The sequence below is a fragment of the Sycon ciliatum genome, chromosome 4 (assembly GCF_964019385.1).
Source record: "Sycon ciliatum chromosome 4, ocSycCili1.1, whole genome shotgun sequence".
Classification (NCBI taxonomy): Eukaryota; Metazoa; Porifera; class Calcarea; order Leucosolenida; family Sycettidae; genus Sycon; species Sycon ciliatum.
The window spans coordinates 13,567,919-13,590,404 of record NC_088646.1 but is presented as its reverse complement, the minus strand read 5'-3'; the positions used below and the strand labels follow the sequence as shown (position 1 = coordinate 13,590,404).

The 22,486-nt window shown below is 47.6% G+C and overlaps 1 protein-coding gene across 3 annotated transcripts in view; it reads left to right on the top strand.

The window, feature by feature from the left end:
• Positions 1 to 22,079, top strand: part of LOC135814591 (putative helicase MOV-10) — a 34,327-nt gene extending 12,248 nt beyond the window's left edge. For all 3 annotated transcript variants that reach the window (XM_065327736.1, XM_065327735.1, XM_065327737.1), the window contains 9 exons: positions 742 to 889; positions 1,220 to 1,393; positions 1,879 to 1,982; positions 2,234 to 2,569; positions 8,167 to 8,332; positions 9,921 to 10,115; positions 11,510 to 11,683; positions 13,715 to 13,809; positions 21,401 to 22,079. In XM_065327736.1, the coding sequence (XP_065183808.1) occupies positions 742 to 889; positions 1,220 to 1,393; positions 1,879 to 1,982; positions 2,234 to 2,569; positions 8,167 to 8,332; positions 9,921 to 10,115; positions 11,510 to 11,683; positions 13,715 to 13,809; positions 21,401 to 21,584 (1,576 nt within the window). In that variant the 3' untranslated portion in view covers positions 21,585 to 22,079. The remainder of the gene's footprint in view (positions 1 to 741; positions 890 to 1,219; positions 1,394 to 1,878; positions 1,983 to 2,233; positions 2,570 to 8,166; positions 8,333 to 9,920; positions 10,116 to 11,509; positions 11,684 to 13,714; positions 13,810 to 21,400) is intronic.
• Positions 22,080 to 22,486: the final 407 nt, after the last annotated feature.

Below are 22,486 nucleotides of genomic sequence, written 5' to 3'. Positions count from 1 at the left end.
TGACTAAGACATTAGACGATTGTCCATGTGCGTACACGTTTACATCCATGCTGACGTGTGCAGGATATGGTCTAAGATCACACGCAACGTTTCCTATGGGTGAAAAGCGAGAAATTATAGTGTGCGAGTCGGAGGAGAAGTGTGTGTGTGTGTGGGGGGGGGGGGGGGGTGTCAGCATAAATTTGGCCATAATCCGGAAGTATATTTTTCGACTTTTATGGACGGCGGCTCCTTAGAAAGGAGCTGAGCGAAGATGCTGAAATGGTGGCGGTGGGTTTGGCCAGAGGCCCTTGGCTGTAGAAACTCTCTTCTTTTGCAACGGAGACAGCAGTGAGAGGGAGTTCGAACCAAAAGGCTTCCGCCAAACCAGGTTCAATGTTCATTGACACAGCTCCAGGCTGCAGTGGGTATGAGTGTACGTCTATTTGTGGCCAGCAGTACTGTATCATGTGTATGCGCCCCACATCCAACAAGGATGGGAGAGTTGTTTTATCATCTGGTAGTACAGTTGTACTCAATGAAATCCAATCACGTGTGTGAAGTGTGCACTGGGCACTGTGCAGCCCTAGACCTGAACTGGTACAGGCTTGGCTCACACGATTAGATTTCATTGAGCAGCACTGATTGTCTTCCTTGTTGTCTACTATACTACTACAGTGCATCAAACACCACCTCACATCGGGCCATCGGCACACATCCAGGCATGATAGATGTTCTTGTTCACTTCCACTTGCTGTACAGATTCTACAATTCCAAGGTGGAACGCAATGATCAGCAGCGGCATGCAGTCGAGAGTATTGTTTCTCGGACATCAGGCAAAGCACCATATCTAGTGTTTGGGCCACCGGGCACTGGAAAAACCACCACAATTGTTGAGGCAATCCTCCAGGTAATACTGCTAACTGTCATTTCCGCCAATACTCCACTTGTTTTCAGTGCCCTTCTACCAATTCCAATCTTTAAAATATATGTTATGTATCAAGCCAGTAGAAACAGGAGGTTGTAGCAACTTTAGCAATACTGCACAGTAAAATTGATAGTCATGAACTTGTGACCATGCCCTAACAACAATATTATCTCATGCATAAGAATGTCAGCATTGCACTTAGAAGGTTGAGTGCAGTTTTTGCTGGAACAAAATGACCTTGCATGTTATATCTATGTTGCATCAAGCTGCCACCAAGTGTAATGATTGAACTATATTTGTTTGCATGCACAGGTTGCAAGCGCCTCCCGCTCCAAGTGCCGAGTGTTAGTATGTACACCGTCGAACTCCGCTGCAGACTTGATCACTGCTCGTGTCATGGAGTCCACGCTCATCCCAGCAGAGTATATCCTGCGACTGAATGCGCATAGTCGTAATTGGGCGTCTCTTCTCAATGATGATGTGAAGGTAGGGCTATCGCAGTTAGCAGCATATCGGCTCACACGGACCGTACAATGTGTATGGCACTGCACACCTATGGTGCACACGCCATTGATGTTTGACTTACCCCGTACATGACCGGTATGTGTGTACAGGTCCACAGGTGTCTTATGTTGCAACTTGCTACTGGCACAATTCTTTGTCTACAACCTATGCTAGTGTAGGTTTCAGGGCTGCACATTTGCTTTTCCAGTATGTGCAAGGATGTGATGGCTTTTGTTGGTGAATGTGGGAGTAAAAGAAACAGCTGTGTTCCTTTTACAAATGACAAAAATATGGTTGAAAGATAGCTAGCGTAGCGCCTTAATTTACGTGTTTGTTAATGACTTAATTAACGTGCAACGTTATTTTCGTTTGCACTGTGGCTGCTGGTGCCTGCGGCACAATGGAAATCATGAGGTGTGAAGTAGTCCTGTTTTTGTTTTTGTTCTTTTTCCCTTGTCAAACTCCAGGCAGTATCCCAGTATGATCGTGCAAATGGGTGCTTCTTCTTCCCATCTTTGGAAGAAATCTGCAGAAAGAGGCTGGTGGTCTGCACATTGACAACCTCTGGACGGTAAGTCTATGACTGCTGATAGGAAAGAAGATGGGTTTTTTCCCAATAATCTGGGCATTCCTGCAAGTTACTGGGTAGGAACGGCTATTTCGTGTCAATGCTTCCGTGATATGGTAATTTTGCAAAGTGTTCTTTGTGAAGAGCCTGAAGCTAATTCTATTCTTCAGTCGGAACATGAATGAAACAGCAGAAGCAACTTTGGTGATAAATGAGGAATTGTGTGTTGCTCTTCCCTGTTTTCTCCTACATAGACTTGTGTCAGCCGGCATGTCAAGAGACCATTTCACGCATATATTCATTGATGAATGCGGCCATGCAGTGGAAGCAGAGTGCTTGATACCATTGTCAGGTATGGTCAGGCTTGGCTCTACTCAGGTTGTGCTGGCTGGTGATCCAAAGCAACTTGGTCCTGTCGTCCGGTCACGCTATGCCCAGAAGGAAAAAGACACTCGGGGGACCCTGTTGCCTGAGGGTATTGAAGCAGCAGTAGAGACAGAGCGTCACAACAAGAAGCATGGACTTGAAGTGTCTTTTCTGGAACGGCTCATGACCGTGTGTGACTTGTACCAGCGGAAGGAAGATAAGACGTGAGTGCAATAGCTGAGTGTTCTTGTACACAGACATTAATTTTTCTCACGGGAATACACGCCTGATGTATGGGTGTGGGTGGCTGTTAGTGGATGTGGGTGATGTGTGTATGGAGGGGGGGGGGGGGGGCAGGCGCGTACGCAGGGGGGGGGGGGGGTCCTGTTGCCCGGAAACCCGCCAAATGTTCCAAAAGAGCAACGTTTGGGGCATTTTTTTGGTAGGGCGCACGATCGATCTGGCAAGAATGCAAAACTTCAACAGACCGTAACTCAGTCAAATCTCGCTCAAATCCAACGATCCGAATATCCAGGTCGAGTAGAAAACTCTCAGCTGTCGGTTGAAACAATTTGCGACGCACTGCGAGGAATGTGTCTTGAGATAAATCATTCGTAAGTTGAGCCGCGGTCTCGGCAATTTCAAAAGCGTGCAGTGCGACATGAGTATTGAGAATTTGAGACTTTCCGTCATGCTGACTTGCTCAAATTTGCAGGGGCTTCACTTGTGATATTTTCAAGAGTACACTGCAAAAAAATCGAAACTCTGTGATCAAGAAAAACGAAATTGCTGGAGCAGGACGCGCTTGGGCCTTTGGGCCATTTTTCGCACCATCGCTGCACTCTACCGCTATAGCGCTGGATATGTACATGACTGTACTGTGTCCTGGCTATCATGGTCGACCTCATTCTCTCCCGGGTACCTTTGCACTTCCAGGAAGCCTAAGATGATGAAGATTGAGTCAGTAGAACTGAAGTTATGATCCAAAGAACACGAAAAAATGCACAATTTTGAAAATTTCCTAGGGCTCTTTAGAAAGGGTTAAGAAACTCATTGTTTGGGATTCGGTTGGAAACCCCCCCCTAGAGGTGACCTTGCGTACGCGCCTGGGGGGGGGGGGGGGCATTCCAGGGTCGGGCTCAGTATAGTTGGGTCGCAGATGAGTTTATCAGGCTCGCGGGCACTCCTCTTTGTGTTGAAGCTTGATAGTGACTACAGTACTGTTGGTGAAGAACTGGGGGGGGGGGGGGGGGGTCAGCCTCCTAGCCTAGACAGTTCTTATTTTTTCATGTATTACAGTCTATGCATAGTTGAGTCACCGGGTATGCATTTTGGTGTGCTGTGCTTGGTGAAATTCTAGCCTGGCCGTTCTTCGGCGCCTGGCGCCGGGTACTGTAGAGTGTTTCATATGGTTAGAAGGCCTGCTACAGTCAGTCTGTGTGCTATGACTGATTGTGTTGTCTTTTGGGCTGATCGCCAGGCAAAATAGCACGTCATAGTACATTCGAGATCAGCGGGAAGAAGATGACGACGTCCACTAATTTAGTATCTGTGCACACGAATCTGCTGTGTGTGTTACTCTGTGTGTCAGCTATGGCATCATCGCCTGTGGTTCCATGTGCCTAGCATGTACGTCTGATGAACCATCCTGCAAAGTTTGAATGACGTAGGTTGAGCGATCGCTCCGCGAAACATACTTTTTGAAATTCTCTTCATAGTATATCTTCCACCATTGAAATTTCGAATTTCTTCGAATTTTTTGCTGAGAGGGGTGGCTTGCAACTTCGATATGGCTTGTTCCAGGTATGCTTTGGAGCCATCGCCTGTTGAAACAGTAGCGGGAAGCTGCCCTGCAACTGTTCCAACAGGAAATTAATCGATCCGAGAAAGCGCGGGTCCGCGAATCTCGTTTGAATATTGAGGATTTCAAGCCTTTTCACGACGAAGATGGAGTTCTTTTTGGAGATGGACGTCGCGGCAAAGGACATGGTGTCCGGCTTCTGGCGTCTGGTGAAGCCAGGGATCATTTGTCCAGTCAGGTCGGCAGCCTAACCGTCGGTAAGCTTGTGTTTGGATCCCGTTCTGCTCGATGTGGTAGATCACAAACAATTTGATATTGCACAAATTGATCTCAGCATCGTGCGTACGGTATTTTATATTCAGAAAATCCCAAAGTGTCTCTGTGTGGCCGTCCTATGCCACGAGAAACTCCAATCAGGCTCCTATGTCCTCTGCCTTCATGATTGAATGTCCACTTCGTTTGAACAACGAACACAACAGTCGAGGACGGCTTTGCAATGAAAAATACAGCTATACTGGAGCTGAAAAAAAGAAGAAAAAAACGTGCTCAGGATGAGACTCGAGTACATGCATACTCTCCCAGCATGTGAAACGCAAATTTTTGTGAAAAATGCGTGTCGCCGACTGACCAGTAATTTCGCCTGACGGACTAGTGTGTGTGTGTATGCAGTGTTACCAAGTGCCCCCTAACCCCATGCGTATTGCCCAGTGCCATTTTGCAAAAAAAATCAGAGTTTTGCGTACTCGTTTTTTCAGGTCAACATTTTGACTGATTTAGTGTGGAAAAAACCCCGAACTTGGGGGGCGTCAGCCTCCTAGCCTAGACCGTTCTTATTTTTCATGTATCACAGTCTATGCATAGTTGAGTCACCGGGTACTCGTTTTTTCAGGTCAACATTTGGACTGATTTAGTGTGGAAACCCCCCAATACTGTATAACCTTTCCAGCCACACTTGTGAAGCCTACGAATTCATTACAATTTTCAACTTCACCAAGTCATAACTTTGGTCTACTTCGCTTGATTTTCACAATCTAGGGCTCGTTAACAGTTGGAAAGCTCTTGGCAGGAGCAACGCCAAGATACCAAGCTCCATTTTAATACTGCATTATGAAGCCGCCACAAATCAGGCGCGGTAACACAGCAAAGTCGTCTCCAAGCCTAAAATGCAAGCAAATTCGTCCCATCAACACCATTCCACTCTCCTTCATCGCAGAACCATCAATTTTTTTTCAAGGCAATTGAAACTTCAGCCGGCTATGTCATTATAATGTGCTCAGTCGCTTAAAGAGAACACGATAAGGAAATTTCCTAAAAATGGCGAAGAGATCGATCAAAAATTTGAATTTGCTGAGGTAAGAATACCGGAATACGGCGCGCAATATGCCAATATCTCTTGAGTCTGATCTCGTAACTCTTCGGCGATTGTTGCATTGGACAGCTTGGAGTTTTCGCTGCCACGTAGACCCTTCGAATCTTGAATTCGCACAAGACACGATGGAGTTATGAAGGTTTTAGTAATCGATCATACATGATCGCTTGCGGGATAATTCGATTGAAATCCGTACTGCGGACAAAACTTCGTTTTCCTGTAAAAATACGGACAAATACCCTACCACACACACCCCAGTTGGCAACACTGGGGTGTGTGTGTGTGGGGGGGGGGGGGGGGGTAGCAATATAGCACTTGTCATTCCCTACCTGGACAGTGCATTAATCCAAACTAGCACCCTAACCTTTTGGAACTTTTAGTGGTGGTAGATACCGTGAAAACATCACATTGCATTGCCCATGCTATTCATCCTTGCCACATTTGAGAGAGAACGGTCAAAGAGTTTAAAAAAAGTCAGCTACAAATTAGAACAGGTACAAGTAGGTATCGGTTATAGCGTGGGTGTTTGAAAAACGACTTTCTATTCTTATTTCCGATATTTCTTACACACGATACATCAAGTGTAACATATCATATGCATGTGCACAGAGGCAGGAAGATCATCGTACATGCAACATAGTGTTGCGGTGCTTGCGGCTGGTCATAGTCCCATAGGCTTACCATGTGGCTATCCAACATGAGTTACATGACCACAACAGTTGAACCTGCAGCACTAAGACGCAACGCGAGTCAGATCAGAACTACATGGGACAGATGTTATTACTACAGGCGATATACTTTGTACTAATCTGGCATGTTTTGCTACACAAAGTCCATTCTTAGGACCGATATATTCTACTATGCGATAAAATTGCTTGTAAGAATAAAAGTGCACTTGAAACCCATGTTATGATTATGAGAACATGAGAGTTCATTCTTGTAGGCGGTATATTCTTTTACACGACCACGCTATAACCGATACGCACTGTACATGCATATCATGGCTAAATTAACGGATAAGCGCTCCGAATAATGGTTTCTTAACGAAGTTTTAAAAGCAGGAGAGGAAGCCATTTTGCGAGAGATTCTGGCAATCTATTCCATGCAACACTAGCCTTTTAAATTAATTTTTGTTGGATAGTGCCGCAAAGGCATCGTGGATCAAACTACTTTTTCCCAAAGAACAACGAACTGCACATCAATGTTTCACGACTCCTCTGCTACTGCGAATATGCGTGCATTTAGAACACACAGAAGAAACTTCTTTCTTTTCACAGCCTACAAAGCAAACCGTGACTGAACAGCCAGCACTACAAACATAGCCGATGCGGAACAAACTGCTATGTCCAAATTAAAATGTGTTTTTCTTGTGTGGACCATAGTGCTGCTTCTAAAAATATCCAACTTGAGGAGCACAATATCGCGAACCATGGTCTTTATCATACCAAGATCGAAAATGCTGAGGGAGGGGGGGTGGGGTGCTTTGGCACCCAAAGCACCCCCCCCCCCCTGCATACGCCCCTGAACAATATGGGAGACCTTCAGATGAGGGAAGGGGCATGGGGTAAGCTCTCCCGAATGAAAATTCGAGCATACCGGTAGGAGGGTGGGGGTGATCTCTCTCTTCAGAACACTGGGTCTGGAGTAGTTGTAACCGTTAGTGCAGTGTAAGGCACGTTTCCGTTATCTGGCTTCATCACATATCCGGGTATTTTTTATTTTAAGCGATTCCTGGCTATACTTGGTAGCTTGCTCGAGGCGCCCTTGACGGCTGACACACTTTGTCCAATCCCATGGAAGGGATCCGTAGTAATCATTTTTAAACCACTACTGCCGCGTGCTAATCTGGTGTCACGACTTTGTGTTTGCGTCTTTCCCTCAAACCAGTGAAATGTTTAAGAAGAGACAATGTTTATGACTACAGCATATGTGCAATTATACACTTGGATGTTGAGCTAATAATAAATGTAGAAAGGAAAAGGACATATGGATACAAGTTAAGAGTAGCGCTTACCTTCCCCTCTTTTTGTCTCTCCTTAACTTTGAACCTTCCGAGTTGGAAGGCTATTGGTTAGCGCTACGGAGATGTGTTGAAGCTAGGTGTCAGGTCGTCGAATGTCTCAGTACTCTGTCAGTTTTGTGCCTAGTTGTTGCACTTTCTGACTGTATATAGTCTCTAGTTACAGTGGTGGACAGTTACTCTTAACTTGTATCCATATGTCCTTTTCCTTTCGACTACAGCATACATTTAATAATCGATGACCCATTGGGATTTGTGAAAATCGACTCTTTACACTTGCATACCTGTACGTATAGCATATGTACGGGTTGATAATGTACTGGTGTTGTACGTATAGCATATGTACGTTGATATTGTACTGGTGTTGTACGTATAGCATATGTACGGGTTGATAATGTACTGGTGTTGTACGTATAGCATATGTACGGGTTGATAATGTACTGGTGTTGTACGTATAGCATATGTACGGGTTGATAATGTACTGGTGCTGTACGTATAGCATATGTACGGGTTGATAATGTACTGGTGTTGTACGTATAGCATATGTACGGGTTGATAATGTACTGGTGTTGTACGTATAGCATATGTACGTTGATATTGTACTGGTGCTGTGCTTGTGTTGAATATCCAGGTACAACTCAGACGTACTCACAAAGCTGGTGAACAATTACCGATCGCATCCGGACATCTTGAAAATCCCCAATGAGCTATTCTATGACTCGGAATTGATTCCTTGTGCTGACGAACTGGTCCGAGAAAGACTTTGCAAGTGGACCAGCTTACCGCCCAAAACTTCGGCAAGTCACATTTATTGTCTTTCCTTTTCAGGGATCACATTGTGTAGGTACTTGACAATGCCACCTACCACATTGCAGTTTATTTTGGTGGTAGCAATCCAATTTGGCATGTACACTCCATTGAATTGCACGGTCCAGTGCTATTCAAGTTTTAAAGAAATGAACTAAAATACATCCTGCTACATGTACATGTATATTGTTTGTTTTAAGATGGTGGTCAACACATGCTGAACAACACATGCTCTATCTAGCTGCAAGCAGTTCTGTCAGCGTGTGATGTTCAGAGTGTGTTGACTGCCATTTTGCAGACTATAGAGAGCTGCATACCCAATGCGTTAGACAGCTGCATACACGGATGCTGCTATAGTACCAGTGTTGTCTGGCCACACTCTAGGCCAACTGTCCCCCAAGGATGAGGAACACCATTCTCACACTCAGTAGAAGGAAGGAGAATGTGTTATTGATAGAGTGCATCAATAGAATTGAATGGAACCAAATAGGAACCAAATGAACTTGAAAGGAACCGAAAGGAGCCGAATGACTTTGCTGAACTCCGAATGGTTTCTTTATACATAATCTGATGTCTGCATTATCATGGGAGTCTGTGTATAGGTAAGGGTGGTTTCTAGGAATTCTAGGAAGTGTACAATTATCAAAGGGAAGTCGCAATGTAGTATTTCACAACATAAGGTAGCTGAGGAATGCAATGCAACATCAAGGCCGGGTTCAAGGGCTAAAGCACTGCGCATCCAGAGTCAAGTACAGTTTAAATTAACGAAGCCGCAGTGTCATACTTGTACAACTTGAGGGGAGGGTCGAGAAGTCACTGGCATAATCTCACCGCAACCGGCACCAGTATAGAAATGCTGCCTTGAATACTGTACTTGTTCTCTGCGAAGACCTTTGTACACAGTGCTTACACTGTGATGATAAAGCCACTGGTTGGACTTCAAGTTAGTATACTGAAATATAGTACTCACTGCATGCCTTTTCTGACAGCTGACAGGGAGCACTGCTTTATGATACCTTGCATGCCGTCCTACTGGTAGTACACAGGAAATCGCTCTGTGAAAGTGCTTGCTGTTGAGAATTTCCAAAAAAATTGTTTAAAAATAAGGTCTTTGTATTAAAGTCAAAGCAACGGCGAAAAATGCAAGATTATGTCCAGGGCATTGCATATGTGCCATTTTAATCTGTTGTCGAAATTGCTGCACACACTACAGTCAGAGCGCTAGCAACTAGTGTTCTGTCAAATGTGATATTTGACCATAGCATCATGATGGACCATGATAAGGACTTATGGTCCTTCTCAGCTTGCCAGGACAGTGGAGTGCGACATTCCATATCCCACGTCCGCCGTTGCCATGGAGTTTCATACTACGTCTTGTAGGATCACCTCTAAAATGTGTGGACTCTTTCATCAGTCCCTTAGCAACAGTTTTGAGTCACATTTTAAATAATTGTTCGAACATCAGCCGTCCAGAATGTCTCAGTGTATGATGGTGGTGAGTCCTACTGGTAGGAGCGGGGTCTATGCAAGCTATCAGTTAGATTCGAGCAATTTTGTGATGCCGCTGTGTGCTTGTAGATTCGTGGAGGAAGCGGGCCCATCATTTTCCACGGCGTGTTGGGGAAGGACGAACGCGAAGCAAGCAACCCGTCTTTCTTCAATGACAAGGAATACCGTCTTGTCAAGAAGTATGTTGATCAGCTGAGAGAAATCCGTGGACTGGCTCATTTGTCCGACTCTGACATTGGTGTGATCAGCCCCTATCACAACCAAGTAAGTGCACTTTACTCATGATGTTAATTAAGGCTCAAACGGCTAAGGTTTTCACCTTAACGGTTAATAACTGCTACGCTAACGGTCGGTTTATCGGTTATAACCCTAGTACATTAACAGTGCAATTTGACTGGTTGCATGACTTGTTTGTGCTCTACCATGCCCGCTGTGTACTGGTACTGTACAGCTCTAAGTGCTTTACAGTGAAAATCTGCAGGTGCATATGCCGCTTACCCTTGATAGTGGCTCCCAAAACAATAATGGCCAACCAACACCACAACAGATGTACATGTACAGCTCTTGCTTGTCAAACCCAACAGTGCATGTGTCATGACCTGGATGAGACTCGTCGTGAAAGCGACCTTGCATTGAGTTCAGCAGCCAAAAGCTGGGCTCCGAAATATTTTAGAGTTCAGTAAGAACTATGATTAGTCCTGCGAAGGATTTGGCACTTTCGTTAGTTGTGCAATCATGGCTTACAACTCGTGGCCTAGAGACGCAAAGTGTGGTCGTACGTCGGCAACACCTTCAGTACAAGTCGTCAGCATTGTACCCACTACACTGTTGAGCTTGAGGAGACCACACGTAGTCCTGCAAGGGAGCTGTTACCCTTGTTAGTTGAGCAAGAGTGGCGCCTCTTCTCGCGTCGTACGACGTAAAGGGTCTGCAGTGCTTCGTGTACTGTGGACTCCGTACACTTTAGGAGGGCACACAGCATTGCCGCCTGCAGCTATGTTTGGGGAAGAGCCCATTGGGTGAACCTACAAGAAGGACGCAGCTACACACAGCTGTACGAAAGGCGTATACGTGCCTGTGTAAATGCACCTGCATGAAAACGACGTCTGCCAGTTGTTGAGTCGGGCTCGCTCGTTCGCAGACTGTTAGACAACGACTGGATGGGTTCTGAGATATCTCTTACTTAGACTATCATGATCTCAGACAATACTACAAGACAAAAGCAAAAGGGAAAACCACTCGAAAAACCATGTCCGCCATTCCAACTCTCTCTCTCTCTAGAACTCCCTCCACACAAACTCACCACTCACTCAAAGTATGGAAAAAGCCCGCGCAAAGCAATAAACACGTGACACGCAGATACCGCGCGACACTAAAACACAGCTAACAGTGCACTACACGTAGGTAGTGACGACAATGCAAAGTCAGATACATGGCGACTGATATCATGCAGATCAGTAGCAGTTCAGTTAGTTGAGGTCGAACCTCAACACCAGTACGTCGTATTCCAAAACGTGACGCGTATTGTAACGTAGTATGAGTAGCCTATAACAGGGCCTGGCCACTTCTATGATCTTCTGCACGGCGAGAGCCACTCAGAAGTTCATCTGTTCTTTTTCTTTTCGTGTACTACTTATTTGTGGCACACAATGTTACAGGTGACCAAAATCCGATCTCTGCTCAAAAAGGACCATGAAACAATCAAAGTTGGTACTGTGGAAGAGTTTCAAGGCCAGGAGCGCATGGTCATTATCATCTCTGCAGTGCGCAGCCAGCAGAAGTATGCTGATATCGATGAAACGTATGGTTTGGGTTTTCTCAACAATGAAAAGGTGAGTGATTTGCTCTATGAAACTCTCTTCTGACATCGAACATTGTGAACGCCACAGCCAAAATACTCCCTGAATTGTACAGGAGCTAGCGTTAATGATGCTGTCAGTATATGGACAGATATACATTGGTTGCAACTCTAATGCAAAGTGTCACATGGTTTGGCTAACAGCCTGGTGTTCGGGCAAGTGACAGGCTTTTTCTAGTGGTGAAACGAAGGTCTCAAATTCCCATTCGTACCTTCTTTATTAAAATGAACGAAGGTGTCGAAGGATTCTCTTTTAACATGATCACGGAAACGCTCAAAAATCTTAAAAATAAAAAGGTGCAAAAATCAGAACCCAATACTGACATTGTATGTGCAATTTGTTTCTGAATCTGGTAGTATCAATGTATCCATTCCAGGTCAAAAAATTCTTTGGCCCAGCTCACCACTATAGATAGAGGCAAGGTTTTAACATACTCTTGATAGAGGCCATACCCAATACCTGTTTGTGAGTCAATTGTCCATATTTCTGACAATTTAGATCAGTGTACTTGGGATCGTGTACAGACTTGCTAGCCTTGGCCTTTTTGACACAAAGCGACAATAGATCACTGCTCTAGTGTACGGCCAGTTGCGTGCTTGAACAATACCAAAATGGACGGAAAAGAGCCATATTGCGTAGTAAATATCAGATGCCCAACTTCATCAAAAAATTGTCAAATCTGGATAATTATGTACTTTTCGCTTACTAGTATCTGCTCGCATCGAGCGGGTGCATTGGTGATTGAGAGTAGAGTGAATAGTCACTGGGTGAGGAACTTCACCTGCCACGAGGATTTCAGGCCATCGCTGCGCTCCCTCTCACTGCTGCTGGGAGAGTGAATACTGCAATGGCTTCAGCGATGGAAACTTTTATTTTCGATTCAAATAATTATTAGACTACACTCGTATCGCTGCTACAACGTTCTCCAGACACCATCACCAGCAGATATCGACGGCAGCTACAGCAAGCTATATTCCTGGTACAAGCAGCATAACTGAGCGAAAACACGATCGAAATAGCAAAACTACACTCCTACTAGTATCGCAGAGCGCCAAACACTCGACGAATACGATCAAAAAAGTCATCCATGAGTACACCATGGTAGATCTACACACCAACGCAAAACGGGAACACCCTGGCGACTGGAACAGGGCCAGTTCTTCACTGACTTGTCACTTCTTCACTTCAGTTCCGGTGCGCACGCGGACCGTGCCCCTACTTGTAGTACAGCATGACTCGTAGACTGTACAGTGCTAGTGCATGCAGCACATCGCACAACAATCATTACTACATTAGATCAATGCACTAAACCCGTGTCGACCTTCGTTCGAATCAAAAACGAAGGTTCGTTTCAAAGGAAAACGAAGGTCCTTCGAACCTTCGACTACTTCGTTTCACCCCTAGCTTTTTCCATAGCATGCTGTAGTCGTGTTTCACAGGATGCGGGGTGGGAACAGTTACTGCATCATGTATCGTGCTTTCCGACAATTGGACATTTGGTGGGTTCTAAATCTCTGGGAAGGGACTCCTGCGAGAAGTGGTCTGGCCGCCAAAAACCATACGCTGCTGCAACGTGCTAATACAACTTATAGTACATTTATATCCGGTGGGCACGGGGACCAGCCAACTAGATGCAATGGGCTACAAGCATGTGCTGGCTGAGCTTGCTTCCCTTTGTGTTGCCGTATCACCGCCGCCGCCACCACCACCGTACCATTAATCACCGCCCAAGAACCCGTCCACAGGAGAAGGAACCAACGAGTAAATCATCAAGCCTGTCTGTGTCTTGTTTGAGGCTTCACCACTTTCCCTTCGACACTATCTATGCCTACAATCGATTTCTGACTTGTCTTATGTTGTTATTTCCATGTTTTTGCTCTGTGTCTCACTGTAACAACGCGCAGCCAAATGTCATGCTGAGGTCCTTTAAGATAAGACCAGGTAGAACCTGAACCGCTATTCTAGTATTCTGACTGGCATGCCCCGTATGTTGTTTCTGCGCAGCGCTTCAATGTGGCTGTAACACGAGCCAAGGCGTTGCTAATTGTCATCGGCAACCCATACATACTGGAAACAGACCGTTCAACGTGTTGGACGCGGTGAGCATAACTGCATTGTTTCTAAACTTATATACCAGCTTGATTCGTTACTGGCTACGCTACCTGTTCATGCATGCTTTACGGTTTTTCCGGGGTGTTTTAACCGCACTTGAGAACGCATGAAAAATCTCAAAAGCTTGCCCCTGCGACTTAGAATCCAAATGCTGGATGTAAATCGATCAGTACTACAATGTACCATGTGTACAGTGCATGTATGGTGTCCTTCAACTACTTTTCATGTACAGCAATACGTCGTACATTTAGCACTAGCGTGAACGTCAGTTCAGAGTGAAGGACACTCTAGAGGATTTTTTGCTAGAATTCCAGTCTTGCTTCTCGCCTTTTTTAAATTATTGGTGATTGTTGTATTAGGATGTAATGCATTACGTAGCCATGCAAGAGCATGCGCGAGATACGCATCTCGCAGCTGCCTACTTTCATGCAGGATCCTTTAGATGTCGTGGTTCTTATGATTTGCCTACAATGGCCAAGTGAGAATATAATCCTATCGTAAACAACTAACTTGTTTACCCCGAAACATGGTGTCAGAAGTAAACTAAATAAACGCCCTAGAATTGTCGCAGCAGCGCCACCGGTGCAAGAGGTAAAATGGCAGAAGCAGCCGGATTTACCCCGCCGTCGATGGATTGGCAAGCCGCAGATTTACCTGACGAATTCGAGCGGTTCCAACAATACTGCCTTCTAGTTTTCCAAGGGCCCTTTTCCGACAAGTCCGACAAGGAAAAGGTCGCCTATGTCATGCTATGGATCGGGAGAACTGGTGTTGATGCTTTCAATAGTTTCGAGTGGGATAATGCAAGCGACAAATCCAAAGTAGCTGCCGTCTTCAAGAAATTTAATAAGCATTTGCAGCCACGGGTAAATGCACGACTGGCTCGGTTTGAGCTTCAGAAATACCGCCAGCAACCCGACGAGTCTGTAGATGATTTCTTTACGAGGTGTAAGAAGAAGACGTCCAAGTGCAAGTTCAGGGACGCTCAGGAGACTAACGATCGCCTGATAGAACAGCTAATCGTGGGGACGAAGCACTCGAAAGTGCAAGAACGCCTGCTGGAGGGTGGTAGTGATTTGACTCTGGACGAAGCGCTTGACAAGGCCCGTACTTATGAAGCAACACAGCGCCACATGGAGCAGCTGTCCACCGCCACCAGCAGCAGCCGTCTACCTGAAACGGTTCACGCCATTTCCAAATCTGTGGGACACGCAGACTGCGGCAAATGTGGACGAACCCACCACCCAAGCAAGTGCCCAGCGCACGGCTCCACCTGCAACAAATGCGGGAAGGCGAATCACTGGGCAAACGTATGCCGTTCGCAGGGGAGAGACGAGGCACATGGAAGGGGCCAGCAACGCGGACGCTGGCGCCAGAGGAGCCCCAGCCCGCGGGAGCGCTACCCCCAGAGGAGCCCCAGCCCACGGAGACGCTTCGACGCACTGCATTTCGACGCCGTCATCATCGACAGCGTCGAGCGTCACCAACCGCCACTAGAGCGAGAGGTGTTCGCGACCCTCAATGTCAGCCTGGACAACACCAACAGACCGGCCACCTTGAGAGCCAAGGTGGATACGGGCGCCCAGGGCAATATATTGCCGCTGAGAGTGTTCTGCCAAATGTTCCCCCAGCACGTCGGACCAAACGGATACCCAAAGCCGAAGTCCGTGAAGCCGTCAAGTACCACCCTCACAGCGTACGGCGGATCCAAGATAAAGCAATGCGGAACCCGTCCTATTCCGTGCTCTTACGATGGCAAGAGTCAACTCGCTGACTTCTACATCACGGACTGCCCTGGCACTGCTATCATCGGTCTCCCGACAGCGACAGCCCTGCAGTTAGTCACGCTGAACTGCGCTGTCCAGGAGAAGCCAGCGAGCATCCGAGACAAGGACGACCTGATGAAGCAATACCCGAAGTGCTTCGATGGCATTGGGAAATTCCCAGGCAAGTACCACATCACGGTGGACCCCAACGTCGTCCCGGTTGTACACCCTCCACGCCACCTCCACGCCATCGCACTGAGAGACGAGATCAAGACGGAGCTGGAAGACATGATCCAGAACGGCATCATCACCAAGATCCAGGAAGGCGAACCAACAGCGTGGGTGAACAGCCTCGTGTTCCGCCTCAAAGACAATGGCAAGCTACGCCTGTGCCTAGACCCCAAGGACCTCAATCACGCCATCCTGCGAGAGCACCACGTGGTCTCCACCATTGAGGAGATCACCCCGAAGTTGAGAGGTGCCAAAGTGTTCTCGATCGTCGACGTCAAATGTGGGTACTGGAATGTGGAGCTCGACGACGAATCCAGTTACCTCACCACCTTCAACACACCATTCGGGCGCTACAGATTCCTTCGCATGCCATTCGGCCTCAAGATGTCGCAAGATGTCTTCCAAGCAAGGATCGACCAGACGTTCGAAGGGTGCTCAGGCGTCACCGGCATTGCAGACGACATCGTCACATATGGGACGTCTGACGAGGACCATGATCTCAACATGCACCAGATGATGGTTCGCTGCGAACAATCTGGTCTCAAGTTGAACCCAGACAAATGCCGCATCAAAGAGGACAAGATCAAGTTCTTCGGCATCATCTGCAGCGCTGACGGAATACAGCCCGACCCGAAGAAGGTCTCAGCGCTGAAGCAGATGGAGCACCCCGAGAACGAGGACGAGCTCCAGACGTTCCTCGGGCTAGTCACGTACATGAGCCCGTTCATACCGAATGCCAGTACACTGACCGCGCACCTGCGGGAGCTGACCAAGCCAGATACACCGTTCGCCTGGACAGACAGCCACCAGCGCACCTTCGACAAGGTCAAGGCCGCCATTTCGACAGAAGTAGCGCTCAGTTACTTTGACCCAGGCAAGGCAACGACACTACAAGTCGACGCTTCCATGAAAGGTCTCGGCGCCACTCTGCTGCAGGACGACAAGCCTGTTGCATTCGCCAGCAAGAAGCTTACCGAGACGGAGTCTCGCTACGCCAATATTGAGCGTGAGCTCTTAGCTGTCGTATACGGGTGTGAAAGATTCCTCACCTACCTATTCGGTCAGTCATTCACAGTAGAATCCGACCACAAGCCGCTGGAGTCAATCAAGCTCAAGCACCTCCGCGCAGCCCCGCCGCGTCTACAGCGCATGCTGCTGAAGCTGCAGCCATACGACATGACCATCAAGTACCGCCCCGGAAAGGACATTCCGATCGCAGACGCACTATCCCGACTGTCGCCAGAGGAAACAGAGCCAATTGAGGACCTCGACGTCAGTGTACACGCCGTGTTCCCGCAATTCAGCCATGCAGCGATGACGAGGATCCGTGAGGAGTCGGCTAAAGACGCCGAGATGTCAGCACTGAAGGAGATGATCTTCAGTGGCTGGCCATTAGAGAGGAGCGCGGTGCCGGCAATTCTGCTCCCGTACTGGAATTTCCGCGACGAGATGAGCACCGAGGACGGTCTCATCCTGAAGAGCAGTCGCGTCCTGATTCCCCCGCCAATGAGGGGGGAAATCCTCAGTAAGCTGCACGCCAGCCACCAAGGCATAGAGAAGACCAAGCTGCGAGCCAGAACGTCCGTCTTCTGGAAGGACATCAACAAGGATATCGAAGCAACTGTCTCATCTTGCACGACGTGCCAGCGCCACCAGAGCAGTCAAGCCAAGGAACCACTGGTGCAGCCCGATATTCCGCCAAGGGCATGGCACACCTTAGGCACGGACCTGTTCTACCTCGGCGGGTCAGAATACCTCATCGCTGCCGACTACTACTCCAAGTACTTTATCACCCGGAAGCTGCCTGCCGGACAAGCGACCAGCAGGGCCATCATCCAGCACCTCAAGGAGATTTTCGGTGAGCACGGCATCCCAGCCGTGCTGAAGTCGGACAACGGGCCGCAATACAGCAGCCATCTGTTCGCGGAGTTTGCTGCCGAATATGGATTCCGCCACAGTACGTCGTCGCCACATCACCCGCAGAGTAACGGGTTTATCGAATCGCAAGTCAAGATCGCTAAGAGAGCTCTCGAGAAGGCAAGGGAGAGCGGGACCGACCCGCACTTAGCACTGCTGTGCATTCGCGCCACCCCAGTGTGCCAGGGCTTACCGTCGCCGGCCAAGATGCTGTTCGGTCGTCAGGTACAGGACAACCTGCCTCGCAAACACCAGCGCGACACTCGGGACGAGGCCATCCGACAGAAGCTCGAGGAACGGCAGGACCAGCAGAAAGTACACCATGACCAGCGAGCGCAGTCTCTCCGCCCCCTAGTTCCTGGTCAGCACGTCGGCATCCGCAGCCCGACCACGCATCTGTGGGAACCTGGTATCGTAACCCAGTCTGTCAACGGGCCACGGTCATACATGGTGCAGCCTGACCATGGGACAGAAGTGCGGCGCAACCGTACCCACCTCAGAGAGAGGCGGGTCCACTTCCTGCCGGATGCCAGTCTCGCAGGCCCTCAGCTGCCGAGTGACGTGCCGTCGCCGTGGAGCGATGTTAGCCAGTCTCAGCCGCCGTCACCGTGTGACGTCAGCCAGCCTGCTGAACCTGCCACCCAGCTGTATCGAACATGGTCTGGCCGCGCAGTCGCACCGAGGTCAATCCTGGATGTGTAGGGCCAGAGAGACCTCATGGACCTGTTCGCTTATGTCACAGTAGCTGAGGTGCCATTGTTATATTGTACATAGAGCTATTGTTGGATACTATGTCTCTGTATTGTTAGCACGCTGTCGTGTGCCATTCATGATTGTTACCTTGTACATAGAGCTATTGTTGGATGTTATGTTCTATATTGTGAACACGCCGTCATATACGTACGGTATGTTATGTAGGTTGTTAAACTCCTTTATGACGAAGGGGATGTTGTATTATGATGTAATGCATTACGTAGCCATGCAAGAGCATGCGCGAGATACGCATCTCGCAGCTGCCTACTTTCATGCAGGATCCTTTAGATGTCGTGGTTCTTATGATTTGCCTACAATGGCCAAGTGAGAATATAATCCTATCGTAAACAACTAACTTGTTTACCCCGAAACAGTGATGTCTTTCTTGTATGTACCGGTAGGTTGCCAAAAATGCAAAAGTCTGATGTGCACCTTATTTTGCAAATGCGAACAAAAATAATGAATTCTGAATCCGAAGGGGGGGGGGGGTGCAGGTAACACCCCAGAAAATACTTTATTTGCTGTGCCATCAGGCTAATCTATTTCGAGACATTTGTCTATGTGCACTGTTTATCCTATGCCCACTGCTTTGTACCTGAGGATGTTACGAAACTACAACTAAACTTGTTTGCTCCTGCGGTTCACGAACCCCACACGGCACTCACTGGCCCGCACGACACGCAGCCAAAACAACACAACCGTCTTCTTCTGGGTCTAGGCCTATTCTAAAGGAATCAATCCATGGAGCTATGTGAAAAATACTAAGAGAAAGCACCCACGACCCGGGTCGGCGCAAACACGCATGCCCAACGACCCCGGGTCGGTGCAGGTACGCATACTACAAGACTTGCACGTTCCAGAGTGCAGCTGCACGTGCAGTGCAGCACCGGAAGTCAACCAGAGCAGTGTACAATAATACACAGTGGCGGAACGTGCCGCGCTGCAGAGCGGGCAGGAAGTCATGCAACCAAAGCACCATACAGTAATAAGTCCAGTGCAGTGCAACTACCGTACGATAAATTACGATGGATTTGTCCAAACAGAGTGGAAGACTACAAGACAACACGCACGCATATGCATCACGCGTACACAAGTGGGAGAGAGACAGAGAGGGAGAGAGAGAGAGACACCTTACTTCTCTAACAAGGCGTGTGTGGGTGTGTGAGTATGTGTGATAAATCACACATGTAGGTAGGGATATCAGCGAACGCACTGCGCAGCCCATCTGCGCAGGTCAGCCTGGCCCATCTACGCGCGGCCGACAAGAAAACTCATGAACACTTTCATTTTTTTGCAAAATAAATCGTGTGAAGAAGATGCACGGAATGGCTGAAAACTAGGCTGAGGAATAGTAGCATCCAGAGACTCTCAAACAAATTCATGGTCCATCGCTTCTGACAATGGCAGCGAAGACATCAGGGAGCTGATTGCAGCAACTCTCTACCAAGCGCGATGCTGGTTACTCACCAGGGCAGGGCGCTTCCATCGCGCAAGAAATGGCCGCGAGCGAGAAATGGAAGTCCGATTTTGGAACGATCAAACCAGGGAAATTCCTTGAAAATTGGCCTGAACACCTCTCATACTGGTGTTTCACGATGTGCAAACTTTCAGAGAAATCGACCGGGGTCCACGAGTATCGCGTATGATTTGAATGGTCGCGGGGACAGAAGAACAGTAATTTTACGACTCCCAGCGGTGCAAACAGACCGCGGCTATGTTTTCTCTGTCGGCCGCGATCACGTTCAAAAAATCGATGACGCAATGCATGCGCAGAGGCCTGCGCAGTGCGTTCGCTGACATCCCTAATGTAGGTGTATGAGGTATGAGTCACGGAACGGATCATGTACAAGTTTACCTTAGCCTTAGGCGAGACCGAAAAATCGAGATTCCTGGGCCCGCGCACCAACATCGAACCGACGTCGACTTCTCCATATGTGCACAGTATGTACCGGTGTCCACCATCAAAATGCATTGGGCCCGAGGCCTTCGCCTTAGTCGTACGTGGTACAGGTGGAATCCTGATAATTCGAATATGGCTTAATTCGAACATACCGTTTAATTAGAAGTTTTTCCAGGACCGATTTCTAGCAATATGGGTCCCACATACAAATTTCTGATAATTCGAACCTTGAACTGGATATGTCCGGTTAATTCGAAGTCCCACAGATTCCACTTACCGTAGAAAATGTGTGGGATTTGTGCTGGTAATTCGAAGTTAGCAAAGTGTAATTCGAAGTTCACTGTACATTGTACTGGTCAGTTCAGTTTGCATGAGCAGGCTGTGTCGGTCAGTTCAGTATCCGCGCAATCTGTTTCTAAGGTCCATAGCGCAACTCTGCGTGACCACGAGAGCATTTTGACGTACATATTGTGTTGTGGGTTCATGTTTGGATAATTAGAATGTCCAGATAATTAGAAGTTTTTCCTGGCATTTTGAGGTTTGAATTATCAGGATTCCACCTGTATTCTCAAGTCGGTAGTAATGATCGGAGTACTCCTACTACTGTCTCTAGCACCGTTTCGGGCGGTGTAGAACAAGAGGCGCACAAGCACTTTGTAGTGCGCGCCCTGGGTTCCTTCCAGAGCTCCAGGCCGAGAACATACTATGATCAGCTCTGCGGATATGGCATGATAAGCCCGTCACTACCTGCCAGCAGCGTGTGTACGCCTTGTTGTATGCGAGGCATTCCTTGTGCCAGGTTCTGGCTGCCGAACAGGGACATAACGTTACATGTAGCTGCCCGCCACGCATGCCAGATTCCCCTGGCTGCGTCCGCGTCGCCTGGCGCCAGCAGCCTACTCGGTTGCCGGCGGCGATAACTACGGTGTGCCATACGCCGGAATAAATCCGAGGGCTCGCTTAGTATTTTGGTTGACATTATTGTCTGCTGCTTCCTGTTCCTGCTTGCAGATTCTTGAAGATGTGCATAGATAACAGATGGTACGTAACAAGCAAAGACGATGAGTGCATCTATCCTGTTAAGTCGACCCAGGAGACCTATGGACCTGGGGATGAACCTGGTGATGATGACGATCTTGGTCTTACGTTTGACCACCGTCAAGATCCTGGGATCGATCGCGGCGAGCTCACCTGATTTCATTGTCACAGTGTGTGCTGTCCTGCGGAGGTAACACATGAGTGTACTTGCGTATCTAGTTTTCTTCTCTCTTTTTTTAGGTTGACCTGATGGTAGATAGTGAAACGCCACTGGTGATCATTTCCGTTTGTTCTTTGCTTGCTGAATCTAAACCCACTCGTTTCCAGATATTCAACTGAGCACACGATCATTTTTTAAACAGTGCATTTTGCTTTTCAACTCCATGACTTATTTGTATCTGAAAGTATGCCATGCTGAATACTGGGTAGGATAATGACATAAACGCATAATGATGGTTTTTAAATTTGCATTTACTTATGGATTACAGAACTGATAACGTCACTGACTAGTACATAGTGCGAGTGTGAACATAAGTTACAGAACTGTTGAATGCTGGATGCCTTATTGATAACCAAGAACCGTTCTGATGTCATTGGCTATGTTGTACGTTTTTTTTATTTACTCTTGTGGGAAATCTTGAAACTAACTGCACTGTGCACTGTGTCTGTGTGAAAACTTTTTTTTAAGCCTTTGACTGTTCATATCAAGAGTGCGCTGCATGCCACCCTCCAAGGCCCAGTTTGCCCCCCCCCCCCCCCCCCGGCAAAGGTTGCCAAGGCTACAACAGTAATGCATGCCACCAAGAGTACATAAAAAACGGTTTTCATGTACTCTTGATGCCACTAAATCGGGAGTTGGACCAGATACTCATCATGTTGTTCTTCACTGTCGCGGCTTTTCACCCTAATAAATCTGTCCCCGGGGAAAATTGCGGAAAAAAATCGCAAAAAACGCGGCATAATATGGCATAATTTGCGGTAAATATGCGGTGAAATGCGGTGAATATTATTGATGCGCGGCAATTTTCAGTGAGTATGTAGTGAAATCAATCAGTTACA